The 13,219-nt window shown below is 33.6% G+C and overlaps 2 protein-coding genes across 2 annotated transcripts in view; one reads left to right on the top strand and one right to left on the bottom strand.

Annotated features, from left to right (window-relative positions):
* The window catches only part of LOC125061771 (cryptochrome-1-like), a 213,317-nt gene that overhangs the window by 51,701 nt on the left and 148,397 nt on the right, over positions 1-13,219 (top strand). The window lies entirely within an intron of this gene.
* Positions 1-13,219, bottom strand: part of LOC125061770 (AP-3 complex subunit delta) — a 36,022-nt gene that overhangs the window by 20,217 nt on the left and 2,586 nt on the right. Inside the window, exons 5-10 of the mRNA XM_047667369.1 lie at positions 12,326-12,465; positions 10,913-10,986; positions 7,375-7,523; positions 5,669-5,814; positions 1,829-2,030; positions 325-496 (exon numbers count right to left, since the gene is read on the bottom strand). Coding sequence (XP_047523325.1) covers positions 325-496; positions 1,829-2,030; positions 5,669-5,814; positions 7,375-7,523; positions 10,913-10,986; positions 12,326-12,465 — 883 coding nt within the window. The remainder of the gene's footprint in view (positions 1-324; positions 497-1,828; positions 2,031-5,668; positions 5,815-7,374; positions 7,524-10,912; positions 10,987-12,325; positions 12,466-13,219) is intronic.

Here is a 13,219-nt window from a genome sequence, read left to right as displayed (position 1 = left end):
GACTGGCAGCCTTAGTGTCTTACTAAAACCCTAAATGGGGGCCTCATAGCCTAGCGGACTTATTAAGTGGCAGCTAGGTGAGAGGTACCGGGTTCGATTCCCGGTTCGAGGGCAAGTTTTAATTTAATTTAAATTTGTTCTCGGCCTTTGGGAGGGTTGTGCGGTACCGGGCGAGTGCTTAAACCGTACATGGAGGACACGGTCGAATTTCTAAAGACAAGCACGAATTATAAAAAATCCTATACTTGACGCTGGCTAATGCACAAATCGTGCCAGAGCCATAAAAAAACCCTAAATCATGTATTAAAAAAAACTTCAACTCACGTGCTATATTCAGAGAGAACATATGCGGCCGCATATAGAACCTCCCTAGAGGCGGGGCCGGGGGGCGTGGCCGCAGAGCGGGCGCACATAGCACTGCATTCGCGCGCTGCGAACGCTCGCACGTCAGCCACGCGCGCACCCACCTCTGTCAGCTGGGATGCTATCATGCAACCTACAGAGATTTATGATTAAATTCCAAATTTCATAATTTATGTAACAGGCTTTATGTATTAGGGAGCGTTGAAGTATTACGTAACGAATTTTGGGAAGGGGGGGGGTCCTTTTGTAAAACGTTACGATGCGGGGCGGGGATTAAATTACGCGTTATTTTTAATATTTTTTTTGACTTACACCACATAATAGTAACTTAAGAGTCACTAAGTAGTCACGAAACGTTCTACTATACTTGAGTACAGTACTGTACTTGGGTACTGAAAAACGTTACGGCGAGTTACATGGGGGGGGGGGTCAATAACCTCCAAAAATTGCGTGACGTAAAACTTGAACGCTCCCTTACTTATATTTAAATCCTAATGGGGAACAGTCCCAATTTATCATCTCTATATATATAGTGTATACTCTTTATAACGAATTTAGGAGAACGATCATTTTTTTTCGTTATAGAGAGCGAGGAGAAAAAAAAAACAAAATTAGCAAATTAATAGGTATACTATTCTAAACACATAATACACAACGCTTTTATTTTAAGATGGCCATCTTGACAGTTTCAAAGTTTGTTTACGACTGATAATACTCGATAGGTGACGGTGGTGCGTTTAGTTACTGAGAAATTTCCTACAGGCAATGTAATGTTAGAATAACAACGTTTCAATGCAATTAACAATAACAAAGGAAATTAAGATGATTATAAAAACAATTACACTTAAGTATGTTGTTGATGTCTAAATATGACAATATTTATTCGTTATAGAGAATAGCAGCCTGAAAAGGTGGCAGCTTGTAGTTTATTGTTTATTAGAATGCCAAATCATAAAATGAATGCTTCACGACTGATTTGAGAGCGACCGCCGATGCGAAAACCGCTGTGTGAGTTCGAAAAGTGAGTTACAGAATCGCAGGGCTGTTGCGTTATAAAGACTGAATAAATCTATGCGTTTTGTGTTAAGCCAAACAATTGTAACTATTTTTACGTGTAGAGAGGTTTTCGTTATAACGAATGACGTTATAAAGAATTTACACTGAATATAAAATTCTCCAATCACAATGTTCGTTCCCATACTCATCCGAAATGGCTCGACCGATTCTAATGAAATGTTTTATGCATATAAATTAAGTCTAAAAACTACTATCTATCTTTCAAACCCCTAAGTGATTAGGGGTGTCTACACCAACAAAAAAAATTTTTGGACCATTTTTTATTGTGGCATTAAATAATACATACAACCCTTAATTTCCACCCTCCACCCCTGTTTCATGTGCGAGGCGAGGTTTCCATTTGTATTATCCATCGCCGTGAATATTAAAAGTTGGGGCGAATTCTTACCATGTTTAGAGCTGGTCTCCATCTCCGTGAGTTCAGCGAGTACTGTGACGTACCACTCAAAGTCAACGACGTGCTGGTAGTTATTCTGCGCACAAATCTCGATCATGCGAGTCAACAGTTCGTCCCGGTACAATGTCCCTTCCGCACGTTCCATGTGGGCCATTAATTTCTTCACTATTTCCATTAGATTCTTCTTCGATACCTGAAAGGGGCGGAACCTTTTTAAATAATTTGTCAACATTTTTGAAGTGAAACTTCTTTAGAATCGTTGTGATTTCAAACCGGATGCAACGGAAAAAGCGACAGTAAAAAGAGACAGACACATAAATTAATAGGATTTGGCGTGGGAGAGAGTGAGATACTAGATAAGTTTATACAGTGTATAAACTTTAAATTAGTGTGTATTTGAACATTTTCTAAAATAAAAAAACAGATTTGATGAAAATTAAATAAGTAAGTCAAGTAAGTAGTTTAATTATAAAATTAGATTATTTATCAATTTTATTTACAAATCATTAGTTATAGAAACTTTTTGAAGTGAAAACTTCGTACTACACTTAATTAAAAGTTTATACACTGTATAATGCTTCCTATCTCATTTTCTCCCACGTTGGATCTTGTGAATTTATTTCAAACTTTTATTATTTTAGTTTTTACCAAATTAAAGATTGATATTAAAGTTATAAATAAAAATTTAACATTAAAATATATTTTTTTTTTAAGAAAAGATCCTACATTTAGATAGAGAAAAAGTCTAATTTACATATTTTAATTATAAAAACTTTGTTTTTGAAGGTTTCACTTCTACCACGTGTGAATTGGACACATGATTTTTTTAATCGCTATATAATATATACTAGCCGTTTCCCGCCCTCTATGCTGGGCGAATTAAAATGGGAAATAAATAAAATTTATGTTTCATTATTATTATTTTTTTCATATTTTTTATTTTTTAACTTCCCGCTAAGAAAATTGGAAATTTTCGAAAATCGAGTTATTAACAGATGTTGACGTTTAGAGGTTCTAGGAAGCCTCCCCGAATGTTTCCGCGGTGAAGTCCGTATGTATAAATTTTCATAGGAAAAATTTCGCATCAGGCAGTAGTTTCATTTCGATATTCTTGTAGATTCTTCTATGTAGTGCTAGCTAGTGCATTTTCTTTTTAACAAAATATTCCCATTTTGAAGTTATACTTCTTTAGGCGCGTTATGAAAAATTGATGAGAGTGAAATTTTACGATGCGCGCGCACCGTGACACAAAATTAACAGAATGAAGTTAGTTCTAGGTGGCATGAAAATCGATAATAACTATGTTCAAGTTGTATATTCTAGTATTTTTATATTTAGAACACGTGTTTCGTAACAGTACGATTAAACAGTGTGAATAAATAAATATTATTTTGGTGTTTTTATTAAATCAATTTCATATACGACGGTGATAGTATTTACTAATAATAATTTTATTGATTGATTTTAATATTTATCGTTAATCACTACTGCATTTTTGGTCTAAGATCCCGCTATACAACGACCTTCACCGAGATGCTTATTTAATGACACGTATTTTATATTTAATTTAATAGGTCAATAAATATAATCCATATGGGTTGTCTAGCAAATTTCAGTCCAGAGTATTAGTAGAGTAGTTTAATTAATAATTTAAAAAAAATATTTTTTCAAACATTTCACCGGTATGATTATTAGATAAATTCTATACCAATCGAAAGTATGAAGCCCATAGAATATGCAAACTTTATGCTGCCCATTCTTTTCCGGTCACAACTATCGGGTTGCCAGGTATCAACAGGTAAATCTGTACTAGCATTTTGCAACGGTCTGTTTATTGAATGAAATTTAAATGAAATTAAAGATTATTTTATTCTGAACACGGTGGTATAGGGTTGGCTGCGAAAAATCAGTCCAGAATTGCGGTTGTCGAATTTTCAAAAGTAAAATATTGCTCCGAGTGAATGTGTGCGACTGAGAGGTCCCAACCGACCATCCCATGCGATAGAAGAGGACACAGCATAGCAGCTGTTTAAAGTCCGCCCACTTAAATAAAGAGCGTGCGCATGCTATTTGGCCTTGGAAAAGAAAAGGATAGCGATGGACTCGTATATACTATGCATCATTTTGGAGTAGTTTATTATTTAAATAGAGAAATAGTTATTTAATTTTTTTTTAATCAATTAATTATTTATGTGTATATTTTTTATGTAACACTAAATATAAATATATACATCTTTAGTCAAAAAGAAGGTTATAGTGATTCATATATAATACTACCCTGATTAAAAATAGTGATTGAAAAAAATAAAAAAATTTACTACATGCAAAGTATAAATCTATAAATGTAAACAGAGATATTGAAATCAATTGAAACTATTGGAAAAAATTCAAAACCCATAAAAGTGAATTTTTTTTAATCAGGGTAATCTTGCAAATTTTATTTTTATTATAAGACCATATAAAAAAACAACAATTAAAGAATTACTTCTATTAATTGTAAAAAAAAATACATTTTTTTTTTATTATTCAGAATCCGAGTCATCGGACATAAAACTACGATCTTCAACGTCTGAATCTTCTTCGTCATCACTCTCTGTTTCACTTTTTTCGACAATGTCATCTATCTTTAAAGGTGTATGATCCCCAATGAATCCTACTGGTTTTAAATATTCGTAAAACGTACACTTGTGATTTTTTATCTGTATTTAAGCTTGGAATGATGATCTGTGCAAAACGCTAATCTGTGCACAGTGTTAAAACGTGTCTCATTTACATTTACTGTATATTCAGCACTAAAATTAAGAAATTCTTCGTTAAATTTTTTATTCAAAACGGTCACTTTTTGTAGCACGTGGTATGATAACCTACAAATTGAAGAGACGCACTGGGTAGCTCAACAAAATTGTATTTAAAGTATTTTTTTTACGAAAAGATAACTTTAATACACAGTTTTTAAAAGTTTCATCATTAAAATCAATTATTTCATCATCCGATCCACACAAAAAACACTTTTTTGCCATTTTTCCCAACAATAAATAGTAGCACGTTTTTTCAATTGTATTTATAGCGACACTCTACTCCAAAATGATGCATAGTATATACGAGTCTATCGCTATCCTTTTCTTTTCCAAGCCCAAGTAGCATGCGCACTCTCTTTCTTTAAGTGGGCGGACTTTAAACAGCTGCTATGCTGTGTCCTCTTCTATCGCATGGGATGGTCGGTTGGGACCTCTCAGTCGCACACATTCACTCGGAGCAATATTTTACTTTTGAAAATTCGACAACCGCAATTCTGGACTGATTTTTCGCAGCCAACCCTATACCACCGTGTTCAGAATAAAATAATCTTTAATTTCATTTAAATTTCATTCAATAAACATTGAATGAAATTTAAATGAACAATGCAAAATGCTAGTACAGATTTACCTGTTTATACCTGGCAACCCGATAGTTGTGACCGGAAAAGAATGGGCAGCATAAAGTTTGCATATTCTATGGGCTTCATACTTTCGATTGGTACAGAATTTATCTAATAATCATGCCGGTGAAATGTTTAAAAAAATATTTTTTTTAAATTATTAATTAAACATACTCTGGACTGAAATTTGCTAGACAACCCATATGGATTATATTTATTGACATATTAAATTAAATATAAAATACGTTTCATTAAATAAGCATCTCGGTGAAGGTCGTTGTATAGCGGGATCTAATACTATTTAGTTATTTTTTTCCATTCGCCAAAGAAGTATAACTTCTAACGCGTGTACATTAGTACACTCTTTTATTTTATTTTATTATAAAACAAGTGATCATGAAATGAATTCTTACCATTCCGTATAAAAGTCCCAAAGCCCTGAGTCTTATAGATTCGTCCTTATCATCAAGACAGGCCAATACTAGATCCTTGTGAGCGTGCACCGACTTCGGATGAGATTTCAATATTCGCGACATAGCCAACAGACCCAAATATTTCACTGAAAATATAATTTATTAATTAGAGTTGTTTGCATTATACTACACTAGCTGACTAATAATATGTTTAAACTGTTATTACATTAATACAACATTTTTGCAGATACAGAAATGTTTTATTGCTTGCCATTGCGAAAGAAAAATGGTAGTTTTACACATAAGGCCTCTTCTCTCTTGAGCCAATACTGCGATACTGCATTTTAATGCACTTTCTGATAAACATTTTTTGATGAGGTCTAAGCCTGGTTATGCATCTCCTCATTTACCTCAAGATCGGTATTTCTTGAACTGACACGAATTCGACGTAAAATGATGCGCAGTTTTGTCAACTGATGGCACCACATGCTGTTCGCATTCGTAAAATTAATTTACTTATTATGTTATTCGATAACTTATCCGATATATTAGTACTTATTCTGCTATTCGGAGCGGAGAAGAATCCATCAAAAAAGAGATAACTAACATCTGTCCAGCCGTTCTCGAGTTATAAGTGTTGTAACAAACACTACTTTCTTTTATATATATAGATAGAAGATGTACGTAAATATCAGGAAGTCCGATAGAATCAATAATAAAATCATAAGAAACCACACGAAGATTGAAGACGTCACAACGAGGATACGAAGATTGCAATGGAAATGGGCTGGTCACATAAGAGGTATAGAAAAGTGGAACAAAAAGATCGTTTCGTACCCAAGAAATAAGAAAAGAAAACGAGGTAGACAGTTTCGAAGGTGGGAAGACGAAATAAAATCCGTAACTGGGGAAATATGGACAAGGAAAGCTCAGAACAGAGCTTGGGCAAACAGATGGGTTGTCGGTGTCACCGACTCACTAGTGATAATAGTTTAAGTTTAAAATTATGTAAAATTTTCTATCTGAATAAAGGCTTTTATTATTATTATTAAATGTACCTACAGTGCTTACGTACGTACGTACATACTTTTCTTGGCGTCTGAAATTTGTAGTACCGTTTTTTAGGAATAATGTTTTATTAACCAACTAGCTAGTTAAATTATAAAGCAAAACAAAATCAAGAAATATTCATATATATAATATATGACGACTCATTGGTGTAGTGGTTAGTACCCCTGACTGCGAATCCATGGGTCCCGGGTTCGATCCCCGGCTGAGGCGAACATCGATGTGATGAGCATTTGGTGTTGTTCTTAGGTCTTGGGTGTTTAAATATGTATTTATATGTATATCTATCTATAATATGTATGTATATCCGTTGCCTAGTACCCATAACACAAGCTTCACCAGCTTAGCATGGGACTAGGTCAATTGGTGTGAATTGTCTTTAAAAAAAAAAAAATCTTTTTCGTTCTGTAAAAATAACGAATTATTATGCTTTGTTATAACCGTTTTTTTTTATTCCCAGTCAAAAAAAAAAGTCAAAATAATAAAATATGTTTTTGTATGACCGTTTTCTTTCTTTTCTGAGTCAAAATATCAAATTATTTTGCTATTGTATGCCAGTTTTTTCCTGCTTTCAGTCAAAATAAAAAAAAAATTGTTTTTATGACTTTTTTTTCCAGTAATTTTTTTTTTGTACTTACAATTCTGATCGCTATCTTCAATGAGTATTCTTAATTTCTGCACACACAGTTGAACTGATGCAGTATGTCCCGGCATTCCACTGCTGATGCTTATCAGCACTGCTATCACTGTGTTGATGCATTCGTACAATAACGACATTGCCGATGTACTAAAACATATTTAATTTATTATATACTAGCTGACCTGGCTAACTTCGTTCCGCCCTACAACCTTATAATATCGTTGTTACTTTAATTTAACTTATTTTAGGATTTCATTAATGTTAAGTATTACATTAATACAACTTTTAATACAAATACAGAAATGTTTTATTGCTTGCCATTGCGAAAGAAGAATGGCAGTTTTACACATTAGGCATCTTCTCTCTAGCGTCAATATGGCGATACTGCATGTTAAGCACTTTCTGATATCCAACATCTTTTGATCAGGATCAAAGCATGGTTATGCATCTCCTCATTCACCTCAAGATCGGAATTTCTTGAACTGACACGAATTCGACGTAAAATGATGCGTAGTTTTGTCAACAGATGGCACCATATGGTTTTTGCATTCGTAAAATTAATTTATTTATTTATTGTTATTCGATAACTTATCCGATATTTTATTGCTTATTCTGCTATTCGGGACGGAAACAAATCCAACAAATCAAAAACCATGGCAATCGGTCCAGCCGTTCTCGAGTTATAAGTGTTGTAACAAACACGACTTTCTTTTATATATATATAGATATAAAATTCTCGTGTCACAGTTTTCGTTGCCATACTCCTCCGAAACGGATTGACCGATTTTGATGAAATTTTTTGTGCTTATCCGGTATCTATGAGAATCGGCCAACATCTATTTTTGATCCCCCTCAATGTTAGGGGTAGTCCACCCCTAAATTTTATTTTTTATTTTTTAGACAAAATTTTTAATTTCTATTTTTTTATGATACAACATACAAAAATACATACAACCCCTAACTTTCACCCCTCTACGATCAACCCTTATTTTTTTATTATAAATGATATGGCAAAACGACGTTTGCCCGGTCAGCTAGTTATATATAATAATAATAGCGATTATATGATATATTGTACGAGTTATTTAAATTAAAACATGAGGCGTTACTTCATTTTTGTTCCGCGAAACACCGTATCGTCTCATCTCACGCAAACTTCAGACCGATTGTTTCCCTAGTCACTAGAGCGGGCGGAGAGAGACGCGCGGGTAAAATCAAGAATGTTGCTAGCTCTTAAACATTATTTTCTATAATAGTTAGTAGTAGCAAGCTGTAATGTTTTTCTAAATAAAATTATTAATTTCTTCTATGCTTAGCATTAACTTGACATCGTCCAGTTTCCAATATTACCCAACGAATAGTTTGATAATTGGAAAACCTATTTACATGCCCTTTTGTATGGCTGATTGTGCGGTTTTTTTATAATTAATCAATCTAAATGTACCACTTTACTGGCAAACAATTTATTTACGAAATTAGGACTAATATGCCCAGCACAAAAGCAAATTTAATTGATGACATTTGACAGGTGTCAGATTTAGCTTCATAGTAATCTGTGTAAAATTGTGAATAAAATTGGTAATCCTCTTAATTTAAAGAGTCTACTACCTGTCAAAACAGTAAACGGGGGCTAGAGACAGGCGGCACCCACTACATCTGGTATAGTTGGTCCAAGCGAACTAGTATGAAAATGGTCACGTGACTAAAGATAAGCTAATGTCTGTCCCATACAAATTCCTTTAGTGTTAGTGTGTTACGCCTGGCGAAAAGAGATTTTGTCTCAGGCCCCACACATTAAATTCTGAATATTTTAAAATTAATACATTAATAGAGCCTATACAGAAATAATAGTCGTGGTATTTGAGTAGGCTGCAGTGATATATTACCTCTTCGTGTTAACACATTCTAGTACGACATACATAATATAAAAAGTTTTTGTGCATTAATGAAATTACGACAAGAAATATATTTGCATAACTGCCATGTCAACTCTTTCCACGCAGACTCTACTATACATTTTACAGATAAAAACAAATCTAGTGTCAAATGTCATCTGTCATAATTCAATAAAGCGAAATAAATCCGATGTCCTAGCATATCACGGTTTTTATAAATAACTTTAACACCCGGTTATACGTTCCAGTCTTAATTTCTACGGGTCGTATTTGAATATAGAAACCGGGCTACAAATACATCAGCAGCAGCCTTCTGTGCAGACGCCGTGTTTGGGTCAAAAATATGAGTTTCCTCACGATGTTTTCCTTCACCGTACTATAGTCGTATTTTTAATTAGACGAAGTCAACTGACGTTTACGGTGTTGTCAGTTTTTAATGAAATAAAAATAGTGTTGTGACAAAGTAAAAACCCCTGAATTAATGATCGGTGATGGCACTAGTCGACGCGCCGCGCTTTGTAATAAGACGTCAAATACTGATTGTAGTTACATAGTACTAGTACCTTACTTATATCAGAGCACTTTTATACAATTTTGAAATAGAAATAATATTATTTTATTGATTGAAATGATTAACTATTCACACTCATTGTTCATTCATCTGATTGAACAAGAACTGAACGCATCACTATTACTTTAAATATAGCAACATTATTTTACAAAGTGACATTAGCTACTGTCAGTTGGCTTCGTCTAATTAAAAATACGACTATAGTGATAAATGCGCAGATAGTAATTTGTGCACATTGGTGCAGAGTCCAAACCGACTTAGGATATGAGACGCTAAAGCCGTATAAAAATAGCTATATATAATATATATATTATATATATTAGCATATAACAGTGATATCTATTGTGAGTGACATGTATTGCAATAATCTAGCTTGCCTCAAACATTTGAGTGATGTTTCGTGATAAGTGCAATTTTGCAAGTGAAATACCTTCAACAAATATCCACTGAAAAATCGATTAATAAGCATAACTTAAACTCCCTTACTTATAATCGCTTAACTTTAAACTACAACTAACCTAAACACTATACTAAAAGCTAAGAGGTCAGAGGTATACCCCACGAGTACTAAAGCCTTATTACTGAGGAGCTATTGAAGTAAGCTTGCATTTTGGAACGAAGTTCCTTATCGCGCGTTGTGAAAGGGGGCTAGACGGAATAAATTCTTACGAAAAGTTGTCACGACACTTTTTTGCTATTTGCTATTGTAATACACCGGTTCTCGTCCGATCACCGAAGTTAAGCAACGTCTGGCGAGGTCAGTACTTGGATGGGTGACCGCCTGAGAACACCTCCTCCTGTTTTTTTTTTTTCGTCGTAAGATTGGTGTCGAGAAAATCTATCATACTGTTATGATACCAATTAACATAAAAATGGAAAGGAATTTCGTTCCATTCGGGTGTCCCTTGACACCTCTAAAGTTTTTTGTATTACCACTATTGAAATATATATTATAAAATATTTTTTTATAAGTAAGAGAGAAAAGCGATAGAAGCTAATAGAAAAGCCACCTCTAAACTCCCTTCACCCCATAGAGACCAAAGTATCAAGGATCATCGTTATCGACTCACCTATGAATTAAATTAGTTAATGGTTCAATCAGTTTCTTGCCAAGTCGAGGCTCTAATGGGGTCAAGGCACCAAACTGTAACAAATACAATGTCACTAAGACTAGCTTATGAGAGAGCTCTATGAGTTTGTAGTCCTCTATCCTCTTTGGTTTCGGTGTTGCCAGCAAAAAAAATCACATGCCAATTGTGTTCCTTCCGGTTGACAGTGCTACAAGTTTGTTTTGGCACAGATTAAGAAAACATTTTGGGCTAAGGTTATTTTGTCTCTGCCAAAAGATCCTTGTACAACTGTTGTGTAATGAAAATGAGCTGAAAATAAGCTGCTCTGTGTGAATGCTAGCGTTAATTTGTACCTGCAAATAAGATCAATGAGGCTTTGTGTTATTTTTCTCCCGATATCAGGCTCATAATGTGTCATTAAACCAAACTGAAAAATTCGCAAGTTAATACTTACAATATTAGTTATGTTTAACATGTTTCTTCTCTAAAATATACTATATGAGAACATATGTGATTATTTTATCAATAATATAGTGTCTATAAGTTAATTTAATTTTAATTGAAATATTAATTAATCTTTACAAGTGACAGTTCTGTGTTGCTATAATAAACATGACTGAAACTAAAAAATAAAAATTACTTGTGTTGCATTGATATATAAAAAACCCAAGATGCACAATCAACGTCTAAAAAACGTCCTCAAAAAATGAGCGCAACATTCTAAATTGTGCACTCATTTCAAATAGTCTCGCGTCTTATACGTGGAGTCGATGTTATTTATTTGTGTTTTTTTTTATAAATAAATTTATGTACTTTTGAACTTTTTTGTGTGTAGTTTTTGACAAATATATTTACGCTATATAAAGTGTAGGTCAGGAGGTAGCCAATTTAACATTTTTTTTTTAATTTAAAGAAAATCTTTTTAACCGGATTAAAGTTATGTATTATTATAAATTTCCAACTATTTAACATCCAACACCTTTTGTCTTTAGTCACCGTGACCACGCACGCTGTAAAGCACCCGAAAAGTCGGATAAATTTGAAATTATGTTAAATAGTTGTAAATAAAAAAGTAATGTTCGACTCCACTCAATACCTTGTCCTACCGACCACGGTCGGTCGTAAAATTTTATTGCTTTAAGTACGTATACACTGCGTTGTAATAACAACTTTAAGCAATTCGCGTAAGGTTGATTTTGCAATAATATATGCTTGTAACATATACTGTTATAGACATACTGTTATAGAAAATGACAGAAATAGTGTTTCGGGACACTTTCGAGCGTTACTTTTATTCGAGACTGTGCATCTTGGGTTTTTTATATATCAATGTTGTGTTGCCATTATCAATATCACAATAATCTTTTACATCATATGTAAATATTATTAGTACTGTTGCTACAATAAACATACCAATTTGATAATCTTTATCAACATCCAATTATTAGTAGACGTTGTCATCAGTTTGAAGAACACCGGAGCTAAAGATAAATAATTTTTAGGATTCTTTCTTGCTAATTCACACACTACATTCACAGCTGCCGATTGTACACCTGTAATTAAATATTATTTATATATACCGACTGTAAGTGAAAACAATGCATTCTTTACTGTACTATTGCCTCATTGGTCTTGACTTAGGTTTAACGGTTGGAGAAGCAAATATAAAAATGCCATTGCATTTCTAAGAGAACACACAACCTTTCTTATATTTGGACAGTTATGAAATAAGATTGTTGTACACACTGGTGTACATATATCACATGCCAACGGCCAATATCAATAGAGATAAGCCGAAATAACTGAATAGGTCTCCATTATAATGTATGTAGATAAAAATTACGAATAATACATAGCCTCTGTTCATCTAAGCTCGCATTTTATACTAAAACTATATTTGCTTTGGGACTACTAAAGCTGGTCACCCATTCTTCACCATTAAAAAAACAGATAACTTCTACACAGCCTAATGCCATACCATATAAATCATAAACAAACTAAAGGGCAACGTGTAACAAAACACAAAAACTTCATTAAAATCAGTTGGTTATGTTCTATCTCTTGTATGTCCTGTTTGCAGACAAATATTTAGCACCATTAATTTTGCGAATAACCAATATTATTAGATCAATCATTGATATAGGTATGTTATCTAAAGCTGGCGGCTTCAACACATTTACACTTTGTGCTTGTGTAGTGTCTGTGAATAAGCGCGAGACGTGATGTCAAACTAAAATGTTGATCTTTACTGTACATGTTGATCTTTTTTTTAAACATTACCAGGGCAATCTCGTAAAATGGTGCACA

This window comes from Pieris napi, chromosome 24 (genome assembly GCF_905475465.1).
Source record: "Pieris napi chromosome 24, ilPieNapi1.2, whole genome shotgun sequence".
NCBI classification, from domain to species: Eukaryota; Metazoa; Arthropoda; class Insecta; order Lepidoptera; family Pieridae; genus Pieris; species Pieris napi.
The sequence above is the reverse complement of the archived record's forward strand: the minus strand, read 5'-3'. Positions and strand labels throughout refer to the sequence as shown.